Raw genomic sequence first — 26,273 nt, 5'->3', positions numbered from 1 at the left:
TATACCAAAGTATTCTAGAGTCAAATGTGAGTCCATTTGTCTGACAGCTGAAATTGAGTCATGTAACAGCACTATGATCTCAAGTAGCCAGCAAATCTAATGGAACAGAATGGCTGAAATATAAATGCTGCAATGGCCTAGTCAAATGAATAAATGAATGCCCACTAATCTTAATGAACTGGAGCAACTTTGTAAAGAACAGTGGGCCAAAATTCTTGCACAACGATGCGGAACACTGATAAAGCTTCAATATTTATGCTGTTTTTGCTGCTGAAGTGGTTCTATGAGCTACTGAATGATGAGGTGTACTTAGTTTTTTAACTAGTTTATTAGTCTTTAAGCCTTTCACGCATAGTGTTCACTACAGTGGACAGCTATTCAAAGGCTGTTTTCTTGTATTTGTGACAGTGTCAATGGTATATTTGCACATAAACCACTACATTGGACACTGATGTGTCACCCCATACCCTGCCACCCACTCCAAAGGTGTTGTTGTCCACCTGAGCGGACGTGTAAAAAAGTCTTTGAAAAGTACATGTTTAAAAAAGAAGTTCAAAAATCTTTTTTTCATGCCTAAAGATGAATAAAAAGATGTAAGAGAAAAATCCTGATTAAGGTTGGCATAATTCATGCATGAAAGGGTTAAAAAACTTTCTTCATCACATGACTAGAAGTAAAAGCTATCTCTGTAGCCTAGCGTGGCTGTGAGAGTCTTGCTTACACAGCCTTAGGTTCGAATAATCTACGCGTCACCCTTCCCCGGCATGGTCTGCAATTCCACTGCTGGGGATGCGGACTCACCTGCATGGCATCCACAATCACGCCTAGCCGGCTTTAAAATCTGTACTGGGTCCTGAGATTGGGTTGTTGTTGGTGTGTGTGGCTGGGAGCCGCAAAGCTAAAGCCAAGTAGTGTTGAAACAGCAACCGAGTGAATAAAGTATATGCTGAAAAGCCTTAATGTGTGGACGGGTCTGCCGTGAGTTATTTACAATCACATTTCGACCCTGATTCATGATCGTGTGTTAGATTAAGGATTTTTAGATGCTAGTCTCATTGTGCATATTGTACTCCAAGATTGAGCTTTGATTCCGATTCCTTCGTTTAACTCATTACTTATCTCTGCTCCTGTCCTGATAATGAAGAATAAAGTTCTACATTTCACCCAATTCTGACAAAAATCCAACACCCTCTGGACTATTTTATATTCCAGCTTCAGCCCCGTGTTGATATAACCACTTGAAGCTAACACCACTTGGCCTCTTCCCTCAGTTTCCAGCAAGGTGTCTACATGAGCGCTCAGCTTGCATGGACTTTTACTTGCATCACATCTTGGCCATTGGTAAATAACACACATTCATCTCCACTCAGGCATATTCAAGAGCAGTGAGGCATCATTTTGACACCAACAAATGTAGGAAAAGTATGTGAGGACCAGCCTGCTCTACTCTTAAGAAAACATTGACTCAGTCTGTGTCATCAGTACTGCCTGTCGGAGCCCAGACCGGTCATAATAATCCTCATCATCCTGCCCCGTCAAAGGTGTTTGTCTGATATAAACACACTCCATCCTCCCAGATATGGGGCTTTAGTCTCTCTCTGCTTCCCTGCTTTGTGTAATGCATTTGTGTGCTTTGCGTGCTTCCAAGACTTGTGTCTGTGGAGGAGTGTTTGTGCAAGTGCATGGCTGTGTTTTTTTGGGATAATAACGTCTGATGGATGAGGAGTCTGCTATGCTGACAAAAGGCCCCATTAACATATACCGCTTGGCTCCCTCTCGCAATCCGTCATACACCACATACACCCACAGAAAATGCAGGTAATCAATGGGAAGATTTAATACCAGCCTGTCTCCTAAAAATTACGTTCCCATGCAGCTAGACTGTATTCCCAATTACGGTTTAAAGTAAAAGTATTGTCTCGCCAATAAAATACAATGTAATGTAATGCTCTACAAGCACTATTTAAACATAACAGTGTTGTAGATTATCTAAGGTTCAGCTATCAAGTGGAACCATCCTCTGTTTTTAATTAGTTTTATCTGACATTTTCACTTTTAAATTCAGTTTTCATTCACTGGTTAGTAGAGCTGGGCAATAGAACGATAACGATATGTATCGCGATATAACTTTTTCTCGATAGAAAAATTAAACTATCGCGATAGACCTCGCCGCTCTTGTCCTCTTAAAAAAAAAAGAAAAAAAAAGAAAAAAAAGAACAGCCAATCCAAATTAAGTAGCGCAGAGCCGAACCAATTACAGCCGCAGCGTCACGTCACGTGACTTGTTATGTACAGTACAACTGCCAAGCCGCACATGTGTATTTGTTTGGGAAGCAGCCAGCGACCGTACCGCCCGGGTAATGGAGGAAATGAGTGTGCCGACTAGAGAAATCAACCGAGCGTGACCAAAGGTTACCGAAGAGAAAACAGATGATGGTTCCAATGCCGGAGAGATTGTCGAACGGAAGAGCCATAGAAGTTCCGTAGTGTGAAGGTATTTCGGCTATTTCAAGTCTGACAAAAAACAGAGTAGCGTGCACTGTAAATTGTGCTGAAAGCAAGTCTGGAAATACAATTGTCATGGCTACTGAACGGACCCACGCGCAGACAGTTCTTTCAAGGAAACAAAAAGGGGATTTATTTACAATAGGGATCACCTTAGTGCAAAATATATGTACAGTGAGTTGGGAGGGGGTCCAGGGCTCCAGGGAGAGAAGGGGGGGATCCACACACACGCTTCCTCTTCCACTCAGTCACCGCCACCGCTCCTCCGCACACACACACTCCTCTTCAGCCGCACTCGCTCCAACACTCCACACACTGCCCCACTTGGACAGGTCCGGTGATTCGGTCCAGAATCTACAGACAGAAGGTCAAGGTTAGTTCCACAACATAAAACACGTGTAAGCGATTCTTCTTTGAATATGCCGCGAGCACGAACTCAGGTGGTTCGACGTTCCAGCGGTGAGCTGCTCTGTGCCACTGCCTTAAATAGCAGCTGGGGAAATCAGCCAGATCAGCCGCAGGTGGACACCATCCACAGGGGTGCGTGGGCCAAGAGTGAGAGCCCGTAATGAGCTCCACCCAGGCAGAGAGGAGGAGGAGAGACAAAAAACTAAAACTAACAACAACAAAACCTGTAGCCAGCGTGGGCCAACCAGAGAGACACGGGGACCGTGACAGTACCCCCCCCTCAACGGGAGCCTCCCGGCGACCCACCAGGCTTATCCGGATGAAGGCGATGAAAGTCGGCAACCATCCCGGGATCCAACACAGCGGAGCGGGGAACCCAGCAACGTTCCTCAAGGCCATAACCCCCCCAGTCCACCAGATAGTGAAGACCCCTCCCGCGACGGCGAGAGTCCATGATGCGGGAGATCGTGTAGGCAGGGAGGCCACCAATGACCCGAGCGGGCGGAGGGGGCCTGGAAGGAGGGCACAATGGACTGGAGAGACACGGCTTAATCTGAGACACATGGAAGACATTGTGTATCTTCATGTTGCGCGGCAACTTAAGGCGAACAGAAACAGGGTTTATCAAAGCAGCAATTTCAAAAGGCCCGATGAAGGTTGAGGTGAGCTTCTTCGATTCGGCATGAACAGGAACGAAGCGTGTGGACAACCAAACCTTTTGACCGATGGTGTACTCAGGAGCGTGAGTGCGGCGCCGGTCAGCCAGACGTTTGTAGGGTTCTTTCGTGCGCAGCAAGGCCGCACGGGTGGCCCTCCAAACCCGGCGACACCTACGAAGGTGAAACTGGACCGAAGGGACAAAGTGCTCACCTTCCAGAGCAGGGAACAGAGGAGGCTGATACCCCAGGGAGGCCTCAAACGGAGATTGCCCTGTAGCTGAAGACGTCAGGCTGTTGTGGGCATATTCCACCCAGGGCAGTTGGTCGCTCCAGATGGTTTGGTTGGAAGCAACTATGCAGCGCAGAGCAGTCTCCAGCTCCTGGTTAGTGCGCTCAGTTTGTCCGTTGCTCTGTGGGTGGTAACCAGAGGAGAGACTGACCTTGGCTCCTAGCGCCGAGCAGAACTCCTTCCACACACGAGAGGTGAATTGCGGCCCACGATCCGAGACCACGTCCTCCGGGATGCCATGGAGGCGGAACACATGATGCGTGAGATGCCGAGCCGTCTCCAGGGCCGTCGGGAGCTTGGGGAGTGCAACAAAATGCGCAGCCTTTGAAAAGCGGTCAACAATAGTCATTATAGTGGTGTTACCTGCTGACTGTGGGAGGCCGGTAACAAAATCCACCGCGATATGGGACCACGGCCGAGACGGTGTGGGTAAAGGTAGCAGCAAACCGGCCGGAGGTTGATGTCCCAGCTTGTTGCAGGCGCAGGTTGAACAGGCAGAGACGTACTCCCGAACGTCTCGTGATAATGTGGGCCACCAGAAGTAGCGCTGAAGGAAGGTGATCATTCTGTCTACTCCTGGGTGACATGTGAAGCGGGCAGTGTGAGCCCAATGCAGTACCTGAGACCGAGTGGCCGATGGAACAAAGAGCCGCCCCGCTGGTCCTCCTCCAGGGTCTGGTTCGGCCCGCTGAGCCTCACGAATGGCCGACTCGATTTCCCATGTTATGGCACCGATGGCACAAGCCGCTGGCAGGATAGGTTCAGGGTCCCGCCTCTCCTCAGACACCGAGAACTGACGTGATAGGGCGTCCGGCTTCACATTCCGCGAGCCCGGTCTGTAGGAGATTGAAAAGTTAAAACGGGTGAAAAAAAGAGACCACCTAGCCTGTCGGGCGTTGAGACGTTTTGCTGTTTGCAGGTAAGCCAGGTTTTTGTGGTCTGTCCATACAATGAATGGCAGAGCTGTGCCCTCCAACCAGTGCCTCCATTCCTCCAAGGCCAGTTTTATAGCCAAGAGCTCCCGGTCTCCCACATCATAGTTGCGTTCAGCTGGGGAGAGACGGCGAGAGAAGAAGGCACAGGGCCGTAGCTTACCCTCCCGCTGCTGCGAGAGCACGGCGCCGACCCCCGAGTCGGAGGCATCCACCTCCACAATGAACTGGAGTCGCAAGTCGGGCTGGGCCAGGATGGGTGCAGTGGTGAATCGGTCCTTGAGCTGTGCGAAGGCCTTTTGGGCTGCCTGATCCCACTGAAAAGAGAACTTAGGAGAGGTTAAGCGGGTCAAAGGCAGAGCGATTTTACTGAAGTCCCTAATGAACCGGCGATAAAAGTTCGCAAAGCCGAGGAACTGCTGAAGCTGACGGCGATCAGTTGGTTCCGGCCATTCCACAACAGCTTTGATCTTGGCCGGATCCGGTTTGAGGTTACCCTGGTCAATTATGTAACCCAGGAACGCCACTGTTTGAACGTGGAATTCACATTTCTCCCCCTTTACAAAGAGTCTGTTCTCCAGCAGCCGCTGCAGGACCTGTTTCACATGGGTTACATGTTCGGTTTCAGTCTTAGAGAAAATCAGGATGTCGTCCAGATAGACGAAAACGAACCGATCTAGGAAATCACGGAGCACGTCGTTAACCAACGCTTGGAAGATGGCTGGAACGTTCTGTCATGGCTACTGAACGGACCCACGCGCAGACAGTTCTTTCAAGGAAACAAAAAGGGGATTTATTTACAATAGGGATCACCTTAGTGCAAAATATATGTACAGTGAGTTGGGAGGGGGTCCAGGGCTCCAGGGAGAGAAGGGGGGGGGGGATCCACACACACGCTTCCTCTTCCACTCAGTCACCGCCACCGCTCCTCCGCACACACGCACTCCTCTTCAGCCGCACTCGCTCCAACACTCCACACACTGCCCCACTTGGACAGGTCCGGTGATTCGGTCCAGAATCTACAGACAGAAGGTCAAGGTTAGTTCCACAACATAAAACACGTGTAAGCGATTCTTCTTTGAATATGCCGCGAGCACGAACTCAGGTGGTTCGACGTTCCAGCGGTGAGCTGCTCTGTGCCACTGCCTTAAATAGCAGCTGGGGAAATCAGCCAGATCAGCCGCAGGTGGACACCATCCACAGGGGTGCGTGGGCCAAGAGTGAGAGCCCGTAATGAGCTCCACCCAGGCAGAGAGGAGGAGGAGAGACAAAAAACTAAAACTAACAACAACAAAACCTGTAGCCAGCGTGGGCCAACCAGAGAGACACGGGGACCGTGACAACAATAAACTGGTGCATGCGCTACGTCCACACGTACCCGGGTATTTTTGAAAACGCAGATTTTTCTATGAGTTTGCACCTTTCGTCCACATGTAAACTGCGTTTTTGGTCACTGAAAACGAAGATTTTTGAAAACTCCGTTTTTGCATTTACGTGTGGACTAGAAAAACGGAGAAAACGCAGCGTCAAAGGTGTGCGCATTTTTTGACGTCACACTGTGCGCCACGTTATTGTTTCGGTGAAATGAATTTCTACAATACTGTTACTGTTAATTCTACTCTCCGCAGTGTTTAAATGCTTACATATACACACAGTTACTGTCCCTCCACACATACGACTCGGTTCTGCTTCTATGCCCCAGCTTTGTTTACTTTTTCCCACCGAGGCTTCTAGACTTCTGATTGGCCAACATTTCTGCACGGTTAGGAATCTAGCTCCACCTGCTGCTTTGGCATGTTCATAGCAGCGTTTTCCTTCATTTCTGCCTTTATGTGTGGACGGGATTATTTTTTAAAACGAAAACGGAAAGTCTCCGTTTTCAAAAATACCCGTGTACGTGTGGACGTAGCCTCAGTCTCTGACTGGAAGCGCTAATTCGTCATTCGGCTTTTGTCAGACTAAAGTAACTGTTAAAACTGTTTGAAAAGCTCAGCTATACAACAAGGAGAGATTGAGAATTTCCTTTTAGTTCTCAGTTTATTTGATATTGACAAAAGTTAGTCAGTTTTGTCTGTTCTTCTGTAAAACAAACTAAGATTTATTTTTAGAATTAATATTTTGTTTCTAAGTGGAATTGACAATTTAGTCTGTTTCGTTTGTTCTATTTTTAAACTTAAACGCTTTAGCGGCTGCCTTTTGTGTAGTTTGCAATATTTGCCTTTATTTATCTGAAAAAGTCTCATGTTCCTTAAGTACATCTACCCTGTTGAACTTATTATGGGAAATAAATATTTAAATAAAAACAAGCTGCTGATTATTTCACATTTTACTTGTGAGCAACGGCACATTTAAATCTTACAAATATCGTTATTTGGCTTATATCGTGATATATATCGTTATCGCCTGAAATGGAAAAAAACATATCGTGATATGAAAAAATCTTATATCGCCCAGCTCTACTGGTTAGGTGTAGCCACCACAAGACGAATAGGTCATGGTTTGGGTTCAAACGTGCCCTTTCGGTGTTAACACCATTCGGGTTCCCAGCTCAATGAGCAGAAGAAGTGAGTATGAACATGCATTTGCAGCCCAACTACTGGGTTGGGCTGCCTTTAACTCTTCATGAGCTTCAACAGCGTCACCTAGTTACTGCAGATTAGTCAGCTGCACATTTGTGATCGAACTCTCTCATTTCACCACGTCCCAAAGGTGCTCTTGAATTGAAATGTGGTGACTGTGGAGGCCATCTGAGTACAGTGAGCTCAGTGTCATGCTCAACAAACCTGGTTGAAATCATCTGAGCTTGTGAAGGCGTGTGTTATCCCATATTCTCATGGGTACACTGTGGCTATAAGGGTATGAGGTTTGATGGGGAGATTGATACCGCTTTGAATTCTGTATGCTAACAAGAAAACTAAAACCAGCAGATTATTTGCTGAGCAATTAGCTGAGGCCAGTTGGCAACTGTTTTAGGCTCCTTCCAGCCTTTGAGCTAAATTAGTCACTTACTGCTTCTAACTTCACCACAAAGACATGAAAGTCCATTTTCATAAGAAAAAATTGTGAAAAGTCATATCTCTTTGTATGTTTTTACATATTGTTAGTGTACACTATATTATAGTGTCATTATTTTACCGTTTTACCTTCCTTGTTAGAAGTAATTAGGAAGGGCAGGTTTAGAAATGAGTATATCAAATGGACAACTAAGGTTGAGTAGTTTGGTTAGTGAGGCAAATCTGACATACTTGGGCGTGTGCACTGGAGGGACAGTGGATGTACTGGACCTTTATCCTTTTTGATGTGGAATATGGAGCTGCCAGGCAGGCGCCAAAGAGAGACCACAGAGAAGCTTTGTGCATGTAGTGAGAGAGCTCATGTAGAGGGTTTGAATACTAGAGTTAGGATTAGAGGCAGATGATCCACTATGGAGTACCCTAAAGGGAGCAGCTGAAAGAAGGAGATCATAGTAATTTTAATTTTCAGGCTCAGAGGCACAGAGTAACCTTTGGGAATGTCAGTCTTATCAACAGGCGGTTGGTCATCCAGGAATTGAGGTGGATAAGGAACTTTTCCAAAAGTAGAACTTGAAGCCCTCGAGCTCGTTTCAGCAAACAGGCCTCAAAGGAGAATACAGGAAATCGGAATTACCAAGAGCCTTTAATCCTTGAGCAGGAAAAACAACTTGGAAATGATACTTTTACTCAGAGTAATAAAACAGTAACACTGTACTTAATACAGTACATGATGTGTAGTCACTCCACTTGTTTGCTCTACTGAGCCTGTAGCCTACTTACATGGGTAAATGTTATTATTTTGGTGTTATGTCACGTATTGACACAAACACAAGGGTTATTTAGTGTGTGTGGATTACAAAGGTTTAAATCTTGTTGATATTGATTTACACTGAACATCTTGGCGATCATAATACAATGGAGGTTTTCTGAATTTGTAAGATTAATAGGAATTTACGTGCTCTGGTGTCTAATGTCTTCTGACAAATATCACTGGTTGGGGAGTTACAGAGAGAATATACAAGAGGAGTCTTCAAAGATTTATTGGAAGTTGCTACAGTCGAAAGCTGTATAGAATTACTGTGTGTGTGTGTTTGTGTGTGTGTGTGTGTCACAACAAGAATACCACTGTAAGTAAACACTAAAAAACAGCAATATAGTTTCTCATATGTTTGTTTCAGGGTGCCAATCCACACAAAATCACAGGCAGAACCGCCTTTACATAGCCATCAAATATCCTGAATGAACTAGCAAACAAATCAACAAATTAAGTGCGTAAAAGGAGCTGACATGGTTGTGTACATGCTATGTAATGAAATTCAAGGAGCAAATATTACTTCTCTGCTACCTGGTAGGACAGAACGAGAGGGGAAATAACAGGAGAGAAGAGGAAATGAGTTTGCGTGAGACTTATAACCACGCACTTGTATGACAACTGAAACAGAAATGCGTAGGCCTGTCAGCATTGTTTGTTATATGTAACATTATGGCTGTGTTGAAACACTAAATGGGAGTCTGTGTGAAGATACGTTATTGGCTGCCAAGACAAAGCTGAAGACGGTCTGTAAACACAGTAAATGCACAGGGAATTTCAGGAGCAACGCCGACACTTGTGAGCAGCATTGGTACTCCGTGCTTTATCTGTTGGCACTACTGCGTACCAAATCAGTGCAGATGTGTATGGAATCTTATATTTTTTTTATTATTGTGTTTCACTGGTGCAGAAAAACAGGCAGACTTCTCTAGTCCTATTTGAACTGATGTTTTCTCACCACCCTTTTAGTAATATTTCTTATCTCCAATCCCTTTGTGCTTACCCTTCTGAAATCATTCCCATGACAAGATAACACTGTAGAGGGATAAACAAATACCCCAAACAAGTTCACAAAAAGAGAAATTCAAAAGCAACCTTGTTTTCACTTTGATAATAAGGCATTTTGGAGTGTATGTTATTGGTTTTGAGAAGGGTCTCTGTTCCCAAGGTACTGAAGAATCTGAAGTCTGTATGTTTTCATCCTTCAGCGAAAAAATAAGAGTTCAAACCGTAGAAAGCAGCATTTTGTGTGGTATTCCCGTTTTTATCGCAAACCTACGCAGTGGACATGGATGGGAAACACAGTTTAAGGCATGTGTGGCTTAATGGACTACCGTCAATCTAAAAGTATCCCGATGGTGCTCCACCAAAGAACAACATTTCACAGTATATTAACACTTTCTTTTTCTTTCTCTCGTTTGTCTCTTGCAGTTCAGCAGATGAGAAGTTTCGCTGGAATAATCAAGGTAATGTGACTGTCTTATTCACTGTTTGTACTGTAGCGCTGCGCTTTGCTGGTTGTGCTTATTGCATTGTAATCTCGTCCTATATAATATTATATATATTGATGTAGTTCTTTAGAAAGTACTGCGGTGGTCTTAAACCACCCCAATAAAGGTTAGTTAACAATAAAAGGGTGAGATTCTCTCACCACACCTCAAACCATCTGACAACTGAGTAAAGCAGCATTTGCAAATAATTCTGAGTATTTAGTTTAACCTGTTCAGGGTGCCAGATGGGATGTGCTTTCCATAAAGGACAATGAGAATCAATGAGCTTTTAGGCAATTTGAAAGTCAAATTAAGACACTTCTCCAGGCTTGACAACTTCTTTGACGGCATTTATTAGCTGAAGAAATACCTCCCATGCGTGACACTTAGGTCTCCCTCTCTCTGCCTCATTGTCAGTCACGCTGAGTTGTATAGGAAGCGCGGAGGTTTTGTGGTTTAAACCCTCCACAGTGAAAGTTTTCAATGTCTGCGGCGGTCTTTATCCATCCCGCTATGCGGGGGGGGGGGACAGATTTAAAAATGACTTTTAGCTTTTGTTAGTGAGGGTAAGAGTAATTCTAGTGGAATGCTTCAGACACCCCTGGAAATACTTCACCAACAGCATCAACATCATCAGTCTAGAATTGTGTCAGTTGAAGTCAATAAAATCTGCCTCCTAAATCCACTGACAAATTACCGTTTCTCTTCTGTCTTGATAAGAGATTAATGCTGCTCCTAAGACTCATTTGTAAGCTGTTATCCCCCTTGGCAGCCCACTTTAACTTGAAAACACTGGGCATGTTATCAGCCTCTTTCTGACAGACAAATGGCTGGTATCTAAGTACAAGGTGGACCTCAAGATTTGTTGCTGGATTATCAGTTAGGCCTTTACCCTTGGCCCATTGATCGCCATTGCATGCTGCTCTGTGTCACTGTGTAAAGCCACTTCTTGGGTAACTAATCTGCAGTTAAATGACAATGATTTTGAATATTTTTTTGTTGAAACTTGTCTAGAATTGTGTTATAGTCTAAGATCCAGTTGCTTATATTCAAAGGTGGGTTTCTGGTTAAAGGATGAGTTGAAAATGAAAGGTTACAAACACAATAGACAGAAAGCAGAGACAATGAGAGTCATTGGGAGTCTGCATGTGGCTCTTCATTTGCTAACTGTAAGAAATAGTGTAGTCACATGATGTGTAAGTGTATGAATTTCTGCTCATGTTTGTCTCCTGTTCTTCCTGCACGTGTAGATGGACAGAAGGACATAGAGGAGGAGCTGACAACAGGCCTAGAGCTGGTGGACTCCTGCATCCGATCGCTCCAGGAATCGGGCATCTTGGACTCACAGGACACTTCTACAGGAGACAGTAAGATCAATGTTGTGATGATGAGAGTAGAACGAGAAACGATTCTTCCTCCTTTTTCTTTCCTGAGACGGCAAAAGAAGCATATCTTGGAAGAGGAAAGGTACAATCTAATCAAAACCAGCGAGGATGGTTATTCCCAGAGAGCCGTAGTCTCCAGGTTTTGGTTGATTAACCTGTTGAATGTGTTTGAGTTCACAAAGAAAGTGCGCTTCACAAAAACAGCCTCCTCCACTAGTGAGGAAGCATGGCAGTGCAGCAGTATGTTTAGTCCTCCTTTGAATTAACAGCAACCTTTTTAATGAAGCCTGTTCAAGGTTCAAGGTTCATTATTTGTCACATGCATAGTTATACAAGTATAACACACAGTGAAATGTAGCCTGACACGCTCCTCGACATGTGCAAAAATTGGGGGGGGTGTAGAGGAAGAACATTATATATATATATATATATATATATATATATATATATATATATATATATATATATATATATATATATACACACACACTGGGTGAATGTGCAGTAGTAGCAGCAAGCAGGTGAATTCTGTACATTAATATGAATAGACATCTGACTATTTTACAGGATAGACAATATAAACATATTTAAAATTAAAGGAATTTGAAATGTACATTGTGCCTTGGTTTAGTGTCTGGAAGAGTCCTGTCTCAGTCAATTATAGATGATGTGAGAGGGCGGGTGTGTGTGTTTAGGGCCCGGATGGCTTGGGGATAGAAGCTCCTCTTGAGTCTCTCTGTCCTTGCCCGGAAGATGTGGAACCTTCTACCAAATTGCAGAAGTTGGAACAGTTTGTTGCCAGGATGGGACGGGTCCTTCAGTATCTGCGCTGCTCTAGTCCGGCATCTCCTGGTGTAGGTGTCCTGAAGCGGGGGGAGAGCAATCCTGCAGCAGCGTTCTGCTGTACGGATCACTCTCTGGAGAGCTTTTTGGTCCTTCACACAGCTGTTCCCAAACCACGATGTCATGTTCTGTGTGAGGATGCTCTCCACAGCGCCTGTATAGAAAATCCTGAGGATCTTTGGAGAGACCCTGAACTTCCTCAGTTGTCGTAGGTGATACAGGCGCTGCCTAGCCTTTTTGGTCTGGACCTGAATGTGGGCAGCCCATGTCAGGTCTGAGGAGATGTGGACACCAAGATACTTGAAGGACTGCACCCTCTCCACTGGAGCTCCATTGATGATAATGGGCTTGTAGCTTGTTACATGATGATCTGTACTCAGGCTGATTAGTGTCTCCTCACCTAAATGCAAAACATGTTTTCTTTCATTACCGTGACTGCTGCGGTCAAAATACGGCTTCTTTCAAACATAAAAGTTTAAATCCACAGAATCTGTTGCAATAGTATGTTAGTGTGCCAAAGATGAATGCAGCTTTCATTTAATTTTTTGTTGATGACAAGTTGCCTTTCTGTTCTTGTATGACCCATATACCTTTTAGCCTTTGAACATTAAGAAGTTGAATAACATTGGCAATTAAAGTGAAAACAGATTCATTTTAAGACTGGATTTAAGTTGCTACTTCTATTTATTCTCTTCTTAGCTCTGATTTGGTCCATAGAAGGACTTATTTGTCTCTTTATCTGCTAAGTTCCTTGAAAACTTAGAAACAATTGCTAGAAGAAGAGGTTGTGCTGCTTTTTAATGTGAAGTTTAAAGTAGTTTGTCAGAGCACTCAGTGAAACCGCTCTCAACCTTCTATACTTGGTCCCAGGGATGCTACTGGGTGTTACTCTATATTCTACCCCATGCGAGAGCGGTAGCTGTCAGGAGACATGCAGTGTTGCCAGTAGTTTGATATGCTAATCCATCCTTGCTGAGGTGTCAGCTGTCCTGCTGTTCACAGTACAGAGAGGTGAGGCACACACACCAACATGCAGCTAAACAGCACAGACACATTAAGCTACATATATCCACACACTGAGCGCTGAATGAAAACACGGAAAAGTTGTAGAGGTGTGCATGCACAGTATTGTGCATTAACATTCACAGACGGATGCGACACAACACAAACAGGAATGTTAATTTTTCAAATGTAAAATATCAGTTATGCAATGTGTCACTCACTGGCTAATCAAAAGAGAGAAAGAGTGAATGGCAGGTCAGCCACAGACAGGATAAAGGCAGTGCGGACAACAAGAGGGTGAGTAGAGGAACAACAGAAGCAATGATGTAGTCAAACATACAGCATTAATGAACTCATATTGGTGTGTTAGTGTTAGGAAAATGGGACAAATGTTGTCTTTTTCTGTTCTAACGACATATCTGAACAATTAGTTTACAGTTTACTGAATAATCTAAGCATGGGATGAGTGTGAATGTTTACAACATGAAACATTTGGGTTTTTCAACTATTTAAAATGGCTTCTATAAGTATTCATATGCTTCCGCCTCTCACTGTAAAATCCAGCTGTCTTGATCAGTAAAGAAAAACAACTCACACAATTGTAGACTGATGATGTTTTGCTATAAATGGAATAACACATTCTTACTAGGATTACTTTCAAAGGAAATAATATGTCACGACTTAGCTAGTTACATTAGCAACACACACATATATCATTACTAGCGCATCTAGTGTGTAGTATATGAATCCTGTTAAGAAACTTGCATAGATGCTAATGGATGTTATCGGCTAACTGAATTGAAAAGAATTGAGTATATCTGGGAAATCATTCTTAATGTCAGTCTTAGAATGTATATACTGACATTGTCCATGTCTTTAATATGCAAGCTGCATAGCTAGCCTTGATACCTCTATCATAATTCTTTTATTGTATTTTTTTATTCAGGCGGAGACTTTAAGCCAACTCATTCAATGTTAGCTCAACTTGCTAGCTAGCTCTGATGATAAAAGCTGCGATTGATTTAGAGTTGCTGTCTAGAAATGGTAACTCTCTGAAATCAATCACCAATTACGTGGGAAATTACTCTAATCGTGGCAAATAATTGTTTGCTTGTGTTAAGAAAACACTGTTTATTAGCATGATTTAAAATGCACCAAATTTACTAGTGTGTTGCGCTATGATAGAGCGCAATGAAAAGATTGAATTTAAGAGGTGGGAACTCAGAGATTTTTGTGACTGACCCTTTTGCATATGTATTTCTGGGAGCTTGTTTTTTAAGGTACAAAAGATAGCGAGGAGAATATTTAAATCAAGCGCGCAAACTGACTTACCAAGGTTTGTGACGTGTGATTTACTGCTAGCTGCTCCAACATTTAACGCTGAAAAAAAGCCTGTTGTGTTTTTGCTCTTGATATTGAAACGAACTGACTCTGCCCTTTTTTAGAAAACCAGAACAGCTTTTTTAACTCACTCGTAAAACTAAACTAACCACACAGGGCTGTTTGCCGGTTGCACTTACATTTTTATTTTGTCTCGTTTAGTTAAAAGTACACACTACTTAGCACACAGCCAAGCACATGCATGCATAGGAAATATAATACCTGTATGACAAATGAAGAGATGTTTACATACGCCCACACACACCTGTAACCCATGCCCACTGGAGCAGCAGAATCCATGCCTTTTACTCGAGCTGCTGAGCAGATTAATGTGACACAGCAGCAGAGTACACCGAGTGTCTTCACGCTGCTTCATGCTGGTGTTTGCGGCTGTGTTGCGAGCAGCTATTTGGGACCGTGCATGCAGTTTCATTTGTGTTGCAGACTCGACGTGCCTCTAATGGGCATCTAAATATAGACCACCTCATGAAATATTAAAACATGTCAATCGAGAAGTCTGGTCACGAAGAAAAGCTCTTTGGGTCTGCGTGCATGACAGAAAAGAGAAAAGAGGTCAGAATGTGCACAACTCCGTAGATGCAGGTATATGCAAATGTGCTCAGTGTTCATGCATGAGATCACGGGGGCAGGTGGGATCCAAGTGTGCGTGTGTCTGTTCACTCAGCTCTGAATAGATATTAAAATGTACAAGCAGAGACCTTCTTACAGGACCCCATTACTTTCCTGCTACTACACTAATACACCCCTATCTTTTCCTACACACACTCACTTACATCAGACGGAATGAGTGGAGCCTTTAGTGTCATGCCATATGAGTAATAATGTATTTATGAGGCCCTTTGTTTCCTTAAAGGCTCCACTAGCCATATGAAACACACCTAAAGTGGCAAAGAAAAACTGTGGAAAATGTCCCCTGGCTTTGTACACACACATTTGACTCTTGTGTGCATGAGAGTGTGTGAATTGATCTCAAACAGGCCTGGAGTACAAATTCCTTCATTTCACTATGTGTGTGTGTGTGTGTGTGTGTGTGTGTGTGTGTGTGTGTGTGTGTGTGTGTGTGTGTGTGTGTGTGTGTGTGCGCGCGCGTGCGTGCGTGTGTGTTTTAAGCCTGTGTATGCATATACGTGTGTACTCTCGGAAGATGAGCATATTGGACACTGAGGCCTCGACCCAGTAAACTCAGCCAGCACCCTTAGCTTGATATCACATTTTAAATTATGCAGAATCACCAGCTACTCCGCCTGCAGCCATTCTCTGTACTTTAATGTGACTTTTCACTTTGGTCGTGCTTTATTTTGCAACCCTTTTATCCAGAGTGCCTCCTTTTGCCGTTAGCTGCTGGCCTTATCTGCCTCGTGCAGTGTTTATGGACCGCCGGCACTAAGATTTCTCTCTTCTTTAATAATCACAAACAAGCAACGTTTCTTGGTTTTGTCCCGTGCGCCGTTCTTGGTTTGATTCTTAGACTGCTGGCAAAAAAAGTGACACAAGCGGAGATTAAAGGAACAGCCACTGCTGACAGAGGACAGCTCAAGAACTCCTTTGAGAGTACTGAGTGCTAAAAATTTAATAAACATGGGTGCAGTCAGTTATTTTGCCAGGATAAAGGGAACGTAATCTAGTATATCTGCTGATACATGCATGCAACGCTGCAGCTACAACGGGACACCATTTTTTTTAAATACCTTATTGGCTAAAAAAAGTTTAATTTCTGTAATTAAAGCCGTTTATTAGGAACATTATTGCTATCATCACCAAAATGAATTAATCAAGGTTGCATCAAAAATGAAACAGCACTTTAATAAGAGAGATGGGAGGGTTTTGGCTGTTGTACAAGCAGCTCCCGCCCTCCTCTTCCCAAATTATTCCCTTAACATTCTCATTTGATGCTTTCTAGATGCTTTTGTGATTATGGTTCATGCCTCCGTGCCGCGTGAGTCTGTGTTATGTGTCACAGTCTACGCATGTTTGCATGTTTACACTGGAAATGAAATGGTCCATGTGCAAATCACAAGACTGCAAACGCTTTAGAAGCCCTAATGAGGCTGCATGTAAAATTAGCAGTGAAGCATTTAATGTCATTATGCTTTGGCTGTAAGATAGCGTAAACCTGCTGTTAACCTATTTAACTCTGCTCTAACGCAGTCGTCAGCTAGTTAACCCTGCCTCTCTTCCTGACTCGCTATGCCATTCCCTATTAAACATGGAGACATAAAAATAGCATCCATGTAGATGCATTTTAAATGTTGTTCCAGACACCTAAACATGTCTTGGCCAATAAGGATTATGACTTTTTGCGTCACTTGCTCCATTTTTGTATTATTTGAAATGCTGGTCTAAAACTTTTATGTTCACAAATTGGCTGCTGTCATAAAAAATAAAGTGTTATGATGTGGAACGACGTGTTAAGACTGGTAATGTGTAAAACTGATTTAATTATCACTGCGATGCTACTTTGTGTTTGTAGAGCCTTAATAAAAAATACAACAAAGTAAAAGGTCTTAAATTTGTTTTTTATTATTTCTAATCATGATGGATAAACTCTTGAGAGATTGAATCAACCCTTTAAATGTAAATCTAGAACCTGTTATGTATGCTTTCGTGTCAGTTCAAAGGCTGTTAAGACTAGACTATTATCTTATGAGGTTAAAGGTCATTTAGCGCATTTACTATTTATAAAAGTGTCCAAATACCTGTATAAGCTCGCCTTGTAACAGCTGAGGGGAAGAAGCACTAGTCAATCACAAGATTATATTTTGTAGTTCAGTATTTGGGGTTGTTCTGTAGTGTCTGGGTCCAGAGTGTTGGCAGTGGATCCTTTGCACATTGTCATGAGATGATGTTTTAGTGTTGTTGATGATGGCTGGATCTAGTCAAACCACTATTATTTTTTTTCTCCCTGAAGACTGAAAGCAACTTCCATTCTCTTACCAGTTAGTTCACACAGCCAGCGGAGGGTTAGCTAAGCCTGACGTTTAAGCAATTTTTTATTATCTTACCTTCAGTTAGCTTGGAGCTGCTGGTTTTCTGACCCTGTAAAAGTCAGCATTCAGTAAACTGGCATCACAAAGCAGCATTTATGAAGTAGTTGGGCTTTGAAAATTCACTCCCCATGGTGCTTAGTGAAGGTAATTCATTTCAATATCCAAAATGTTGCAGAATTAAAGTGTCTTGGTATCTTTAAAAAATCAACCAGGACCTGTGGAAAAGTGCTGGTCTTAAAGAGGGGAAAAAAAACCCTAAAACCAGCACTCTGTTGTTAATTACACAGGCGCTGATAGACTAATAGAGGTGAGCGATGTCTTGCAAACTTGAATCGTTCTGCTTGTGCTGAAAAGTTTAGCTAAACTTTTCAAGCCAATGCCAGCAATAAAATCACAGTCATCCTTCTATTCGATCAAATCACATTATGAAACTATTCAGAGAGAATGAGGGAGGTGCTTGTGCAGTACCTTCCTGACTTTGTTGTTGGCAGTTAGGCAGATAGCTTGGCTCGTGCTAATTTCTAATGAAGGTGTTGTGTCCTTGCCATAAATGACTATTACTACGGCACTGCTGTGCCTTCTTTTGCCTACTCCCTAATTTCCATAAAGGGGCTGCAGCAGATGGGATCTTATATTTGATTATTTTTTAACGCCAGGCTCCATTCCTGATGCAATGCTCCCATTTTTCCAGACATGCGACTGACATGAGGAGTATTCTAGCTCGTGAGTCCCTGTAGGCTGGGTTCGTGTTTCCTCTAATTATCAAAATGGGGACCTTTCTTGTTTTCTCTGGGGCAACCATATTTTGTCCTTCAAGTTTTCCCACTTCTTTGTACATCCCCCTTACACCCATTCCGGCAGTTTCGTCAGTCCCTTTCCAGGAATGCGCTTACATTTGTGAGTCCTTGATGGTATGATTATTATTCTTATGTTGAGATGATGATTGCCTTTTGAAAGGCAAACCTGTTGACCACCACCACACTGGTTATCTCTGCAAAAGGTAGCATCAGTAAAAATACCCTGCTGATAATCTGCCACACCCACCGTCGAATGTTGAAACAGTCCTTACACGTGAATGCTCCCTTAATGCCGCCTTAACCCACTCCACCCACTAGCTTCATATTCAACTAGTAGTTAAGAGAGCTACCAGTCTTTTTTTTAAAAATAAAAAAAGAACTTTTCACTAACTACACTTCATTTTTTATTTATGAAGCCACAAGTTTTACTTTTTCACAGCAAATGAAAATGGATTATTTCAGTGCATCCTTGAGTGAGTTTGTGAAAGTTTCATTGTTGGCCTCATTCTAACACTTTTGTGTCGCTCTCCCTGCTGAATTATACAGGCAGATGGAATGGAGAGAGAGAGGGAGAGACACTCAGGTAGTCGAGAGCAATAAAGGAACTGATAGAGGCAGGAAAAGAGTGTGTTTTAAATGGAGGTCAGGAATAGAGTGAGATTTAAGGGTCATGGAGCATGACTGGAAGAGAGTGGAGAGAGGCCAGAATAACATAGTGGGTAAAAAGCAAGTGGATGCCTTAAAACAGGACGATAAGTAAATCTGTTTCATCCCATTTCAGCCTTCAGTGTGCTTCTTCCTTTCTCTATTCTTCATTTCAAGGTCTGTTACAGACCAACACAGTCCTGCTTGTTGTATTCACGTTTAGTCTTTCTCCCATAAAAAAGAAATACATTGTATAACACGTGGGATGTAAAGTAGGTTACAGAATGCCTTCAAGGCCACAGACAGACGAAGTCTTTACACAATAACTGACTGTTGTAGAAAGTAAGAGTCATTTGAAAACAGTTACATAAAAGCAGCTTGACAGAAATAAAGTCTGTTTGTAAGGTGGCTTTTGACACTGGTCAACAAATTTCTTGTAAATCATTTTAGCTTTCTTCAGACTGCTAACCCAGATTCTTCTTTTTTAAAGATCATTTTAATGAATTTAATGAACAGGATTTTTCTCCTTAAAAAATTTGCACATTGTGCAGGCTCAGTAACCACGTCCTTGGCCAGTGCTCATCACCCTTATTAATTCGACTCTTTTTCATTTTTCCCATCAGGACAAGGACTCCTGTCCCAAAGCGCTTTACAGCTTAACAATCAAGATGCCTATGCAGCAGCTGGTTACCATAGTAATCAAGGGCTGACACTTGGAGAATCAGTCCCAGGCCGCAGTGGGCAAATCGGAGGAGCAGTCCACAGCTACAACCAGGTGCTTGTTCCTCTGATTTACCTTCTCCAAATGCCCTTTCTCCGGCCCTCTGTCTTCTTCGTGTCTCCTGTCCCGTGTCCTCCTAACCTGTGCGCTCTTCTTCACCCTCCTTTCTTGTCCTCTTACATCTTCATTCACATCTGTCTCCCCCTTCCTTTCTCCCTCTCTGTGTGACCCCTTCTTCCCCTCATCTGTCTTATGTTTCTTCCCTCCACCCATCTTCAGGTGACATCCAGCCGTGCAGCTGCCCAGTTAGCAGGCACAGACTCTCCTTCACAGTCCCAGAGAGACTCATTTGCCCAGCAGGCCTTTGGCAGCGCTTTCCACATGTCCACAGAGGGCGGACCTGCACCTGCTGGACCATCCATGTATTACTCGTGTGCCACTTTGCCTGCACAGGTACATATCCCTAAAGGTATTACTATGATGCTTCAGTTGTTGTGTGACTGATGCGTTCTCCACTGCTCCTGTACACACTGCAACCAAAGTGTATTGAAGGGTTTCATGTAGCGATTGGATAATTTCTAATGCACTAATACTGAAGTCAAATTCAAGCTGCTTCCATTGATCTCAAAAGATACAAGCTGTAGTATTTTCACACGTTTTCAACACAGAGTCAGCAAGCATTGTTCGGGTAATTGTTGTGGCAAAGGCCACCAAATCTCTGCCAAATTACGTGTCTATTTCACACATCCCGCTGACAAACCCACAAAAGAGAGACAGAAAAAGCTTTTGTTAACAAATGTTAAAATCTCAGAACCACTGAACAAATTCAACATTCGACCTTATGTTGCTCAACATGTTTGTGGAGAAAAACCTGTGAAGCAGAATGTGTCTTACATATTCACTGGATGGTGTCAGTGTCTGTTGCAAAGGTATCCAAACTGAGCCCGCTCTTTCTTTTATATACATTATCGTTATTCTTGCAGGAACTGTTACTACAAAGTCCCGTTTAGTTGACTTTATTTCTGTAATTTTGGTAACTATAAAGTCATTACGTTAAACGTGACACGTGAGAACGTAACATTGCATTCGCAGTTACATGATCACTGCATGTGTGACGATGTTCATGCAAAGCTTTGTTCAGATTCCCATTACGGAAGAGAATGTGTGCATAAAGACATTAATACATACATATGCTATCATCACTATAGTTAGAGGTTATCAATATCGTTTCATTGCTTTGGAAACAGTCAAATAACAATTTAATTAACTTTAGGATTTATTACCCATGATTCTGATTTTTTTATTCATGTAACAGTGATTATTAGAAAGTGTGCAGCCTTCTGGTTGTTGGCTGCCACAGGGAAAAACCAAAAAACATCAAACTTGCACTAACATGTGCTGTAACAGGTGGCGATTTACACTACTGTTCACTCATTAGTTCATTTTTCATAATTCTTTATTGTAACTCCGTTGAACATTTAAACTGATTTACCTTCACTTTTCCGGTGTATCACAACTTGACCACGCTCGTCCAAATTAACAGTGTTTTAAATTCAATTCAATTCTGAGGGAACTTCATTTGGCGGCCCGTTGCTCACGGCTGCATTTCAAGTTCATTTGGTTGTAAAAGTTTACAGTCGTGACTTCATGTTTGGTCTGATAACCCAGAGCTCTTCATCAGGATGTTATCACGGATTAGAGTTTCTGCTCTCTGGTTTTCCAGCTCCGGGGGGGGAGTTGTTCATCTCTATGGAAGTAATGATAGGAATAAGAAGAGAGGATGAATATTTAATGTGAGTGACATTCCCAATTAATGAATTACAAATCTTGCATTGCAGCGCGTAAGCTCCCCTCTGCAGGTGGTGGGATCTCCTACCAAGCTGCAGCGGCTGGGATCAGCCTCTGCTGACATGCCCAGCTACGCCACGCTACAGAGAGTGTCCTCACCCAAGCAATCACCCAGCCGACTCGCCAAATCCTACAGGTTGGTCTGACTCTATACACAAATTATACATCGATTTGAAGAATATATCTTTACTAACCGAAGGCTTCTGACCAAATCCTCGAAGTACTCACATGTGGCACCGCTGCTAATACGGCTGCATTGGCTCCCCATTGAATTCAGAGTCCATTTTAAGATTCTGGTTCTGACATTCAGAGCTCTTCATGGACAAGCACCAGCCTGCATCACTGAACTTCTATAGCCCTATGTCCCTAGCAGGTCCCTGAGGTCACGTGATCAGGGCCTACCTGTTATACAGCATACAAGGCTGAGAACTAAGGAAGACGGAGCTTTTGCAACTGTGGCCCCCAGACTGTGGAACTCTCTCCCACTGAGCTAAAGATCTGTGGACTCAGTAGTCTATTTTAAAAACAACTAAAAACACATCACTTTTTGTCTGTTTTTGTTTTATACCTTGTTATCTCTGTGTGAAGCACTTTGTGACCTTTTGTCCAGAAAGGTGCTATGTATATAAAATTTTAAATGGTAAATGGCCTGGATTTGTATGACGCTTTACTTAGTCCCTAAGGACCCCAAAGCGCATCCACCTATTCACACACTGGTGATGGCAAGCCACATTGTAGCCACAGGTCCCCTGGGGCGCACTGACAGAGGCGAGGCTGCCAGACACTGGCGCCACCGGGCCCTCTGACCACCAGAGGGGCTCGAACTGGCAACCTTCTGATTACAAGACAAACTGCCAACTCTTGAGCAACGATCGCCCCGTGGCTTACTTTACTTACTAACTTACCAGTTTATGCTGTGGGGGCGTCTTGGGGACCTACCTGAGAAGTAAAATCCCAAAGTGGAGGGGCACAGAGAAACTCAATAGGCTTGGCCTATCCCATGGTCACAAAATAGGCCCTGTACACTTTAAGTGTTATACAGTATTTGTTACTTATTTTGTTACAGTAAGTCGTCCAGGTTTTGTAGCTACCTCCACCATGTTTGACTGTTGGTATGATGCTGTTTTTACGAAATGCTGCGTTAGTTTTACAGCCGATGTAACAGGACTCAAAAACCTTTTGTCTTGTTAGTCAACAGAATATTTTCCCAAAAGTCTTGAAACTCATCACAAAGTTTTTTGGCAAATGCGGAATGAGCCTTTGTGTTCTTGCTCCTTGGAACTCTCCCATGGATGCCATTTCTGTTGAATCATGAACCTTAACTGAGGCCTGTGGTTCTATAGATGTTGTTCCGGGCCTGGGGTGACCTCCTGGATGAGTCATCAATATGCTCTTGGAGTAATTTTGGTAGACCTGGGAAGGTTCACCAATGTTTCAAGTGTTCTTCATTTGTAGGTAATGGCTCTCACTGTGGTTTGCTGAAGAATTTTGTAACTCTTTACAAGGTGACAGATGTCAATTAACTTTGTTTTTCAGCTGCTTCTTTAAGATTGTGGGATGATGTGTTGCTTTTTGAGATCTTTTAGCCTACTTCACTTTCTTTTTTAGTCATTTCTTGATTTAACAGGTCCAGCAGTTATCAGACCTGAGTGTGGCCAGTGAAGCTGAACTCAGATTTCCAGAAAATGTTTTAATTTAACAAGGAGGGACAGTCAGTTTTCCAAACAGGGTCATTTAGAACTGGATAGTTTTTTTTACCCCTGAATAGGTTAAATCAATTAAAAAAACAGTTTTTTGTATTTACTCGAGTTATTTCTGTCTAATGTTAAAAATTGTGTTATGACCTGAAACAAGTAAATGTGATAAATATGCAAAAAATCTAAGAAATCATGGGGCAGATACTTTTTCACTGCACCGTGCATCATCAGAGGTAATGTACCGGCACCAAGATGAACATTAACAGATTCCCATATCCTGCCACAGCAACTGACAAAAGCTACAACAGAGGTACAAATGGGTACAAACATGCTCACTGCTGTTAATTTACCAAATTGTAAATGATCTTACTGTAGATGATCACAGCAGGTTATGGCATTTCCTCTGTACAGCTTGGACTGAGAATGGTGACACACAGATGACAGAATACTCTGTGTACTGTTGGTAGGCTTTATTAATTCCTTGTCACGAAAGGTGTTTGACCGAGCCAAGGGCTCTCTCTGCTGTACAGTTCTGCCTTTATGCAAGGGACATTTAGAATATGTGAATTTGCATGTCTGTGCTCTGACTTGCACTGGAAAATCGAGTTCTAGGTGGCCTGCTGCAATGGGGAAAGGGCTGAATTAGCAGCCATGTACACACTGGAGTAAGATCATAAACAGTTCAGCTCAATTCAAGTTTGTTGGGGGTTTTTTTTATATGGTGCCAAATCACAACAACATTTGCGTTTTATACTCAGTGTTGGGAAGGTTACTTTTTAAATGTATCCCACTACAGATTATAGATTACATGCCTCAAAATGTATTTGTAATGTATTCCGTTACGTTACTCAATGAGAGTAATTGAGTAATACTGTTACTCAATGAGAGTAACGTATTCTGAATACTTTGGATTACTTAATATATTATCATGCTTTTTACAACTACATGAATGTACTATTGCTGTGTGATTTATTACCATTACTGAAGAATACTCGCCATACCAACTAGAGTTTTAAATCTTAAAATGAGTAACAGTAGGGTGGACATTAGGTACGGCTGCACTTTTTGCTGCGATCTTCCATAGAAAATTATTCCACGCGTATATAAAACACTAACACTCTGCCTTGATATTAAATAATTTTTTTGAATAATAATTTTTTAAAATATTTCTTCACGTCAAGTACGGGTGACATGGGCCGTGAGATTGAGACACAGGCATTAGAGCCTCTTAATGCGTGTTTTGTTTGGGTTTCCACCGGCGTGGAATTACCAAAAATAAAGAGGGCATAGCCTAACATATGAAACAAGAAAAGACTGCCGTGTAATCCATTTATTTCAACACAGTAACTGTATTCTGAATATCACCTTTTTAAACGGTAACTGTAATGGAATACAGTTACTCATATTTTGTATTTTAAATACGTAAAGGCGGTACATGTATTCCATTACTACATGTATTCCATTACTACCAACACTGTTAATACTGTAAGGTAAAGATGCTATAGAGAAAACCCCAACAGACAATCCCCTATGAGCAAACACTTTGAGCAGTGGAAGGAAAAACTCCATTTGAACAGCCAAAAGAAGAGAGCACCAGAGACAGGACAGAACATACACTATTGGAGAAAGAAGACAAAATGTAATGACATGCAGCAGTAGTATATAAACACCCGGGGAACGAAAAAAGGTGAGCAAGAGAATGCTCAGTGTGTCACAGGGAATCACGTAGCAGCATAATTAACGGATGCTTCGGGGTCACCTGATCCGGGCCTGACTATAACCTTATCAAAATGGGAAGTTTTGAGTCTAACCTTAAAAGTAGAGAGCATGTCTGTGGCTGTTGGTGAGGAAAAATTGTTGCAGATAACCAGTTTTCACTGACTGCTATTAAAAAAAACAGTGAGGAGATGGAAAATTATTTAAATCACTGCAGTGCATTGTGGGAAGGTGCCAGAAAATGATGCACCACAGCTAAGGCTTCCAGAGGCGTGCAAGAGCTCTTAATCGTTAGTTATCCGTATGACATTGACTAAACAACGACTTCACATTTCAGGTTTAAAGAACACACGAGACCTCTCGTGTGTTCTTTAAGTCGTGTTAGTTTGGCAACAAGAAAAAGTTTAATATCAGACATTTTTATTTTTATCCAGGAATGTCACGATTTGCATAGAATGTTTTCTATAATGGAAACAAATAAAGGTGCTACATCATCCTGTCTTTAACGTTCGACGGATCGATTGAAGGGTTCAGCACTCCACGCGTGATCAGGAAATCTGTACTGAAAAGTAAAGATTTAAAAGTAAAACTCCCCTAATGAAGTAGCAGACTGTTGGTGGGCCAGTCTTTACAAGCTCATGCTGTGGAGCCAAATGTTGTTCAAACCCACAGAATTTTATTTTAAATTCAAGTAGAGATGCTTTCCAAAAAATATGATACATTTGGGGGAAATGTATACAGCAAATCCCTTATTAGAATGGTATATTATATGCCAATAACCATGGATTAGCAATATGATATGTGTGATGTAAATGTAGGTTAAAATAACAGTAGAAAATACTGATGATTAAAAAAGCTAAAATCAAATTTCACCTCCATTTGAAGGTAAATAAAATGTGATTAAAGGGAACAGAGTATTCATTTACTCATTGATTTTCCAATAATTGATACAAGTATCCACTAATATAATTAAGTGAATACTATTTAATACACAAGGGACTCATAGTGCTTGTTTAATATTCAGAAAAGATTAGTCTTGGCAGCTACTGAACAAATAAACATGACTTTAAGGATTAAAGCAGAGGTGTGAAATAAAGCGCAGTTTGATGTGGGTAAAACCATG

General features: G+C 42.4%; 1 protein-coding gene across 14 annotated transcripts in view; it reads left to right on the top strand.

The window, feature by feature from the left end:
• The window catches only part of ctnnd2b (catenin (cadherin-associated protein), delta 2b), a 234,192-nt gene that overhangs the window by 119,171 nt on the left and 88,748 nt on the right, over positions 1 to 26,273 (top strand). For all 14 annotated transcript variants that reach the window (XM_080861361.1, XM_080861367.1, XM_080861362.1 and 11 more), the window contains 5 exons: positions 10,050 to 10,084; positions 11,359 to 11,475; positions 19,792 to 19,943; positions 20,169 to 20,342; positions 21,728 to 21,873. In XM_080861361.1, coding sequence (XP_080717487.1) covers positions 10,050 to 10,084; positions 11,359 to 11,475; positions 19,792 to 19,943; positions 20,169 to 20,342; positions 21,728 to 21,873 — 624 coding nt within the window. The remainder of the gene's footprint in view (positions 1 to 10,049; positions 10,085 to 11,358; positions 11,476 to 19,791; positions 19,944 to 20,168; positions 20,343 to 21,727; positions 21,874 to 26,273) is intronic.

The sequence above is a fragment of the Rhamphochromis sp. 'chilingali' genome, assembly GCF_963969265.1.
Source record: "Rhamphochromis sp. 'chilingali' genome assembly, chromosome: 16".
NCBI classification, from domain to species: Eukaryota; Metazoa; Chordata; class Actinopteri; order Cichliformes; family Cichlidae; genus Rhamphochromis; species Rhamphochromis sp. 'chilingali'.
This window is presented reverse-complemented; position numbering and strand designations above follow the sequence as displayed.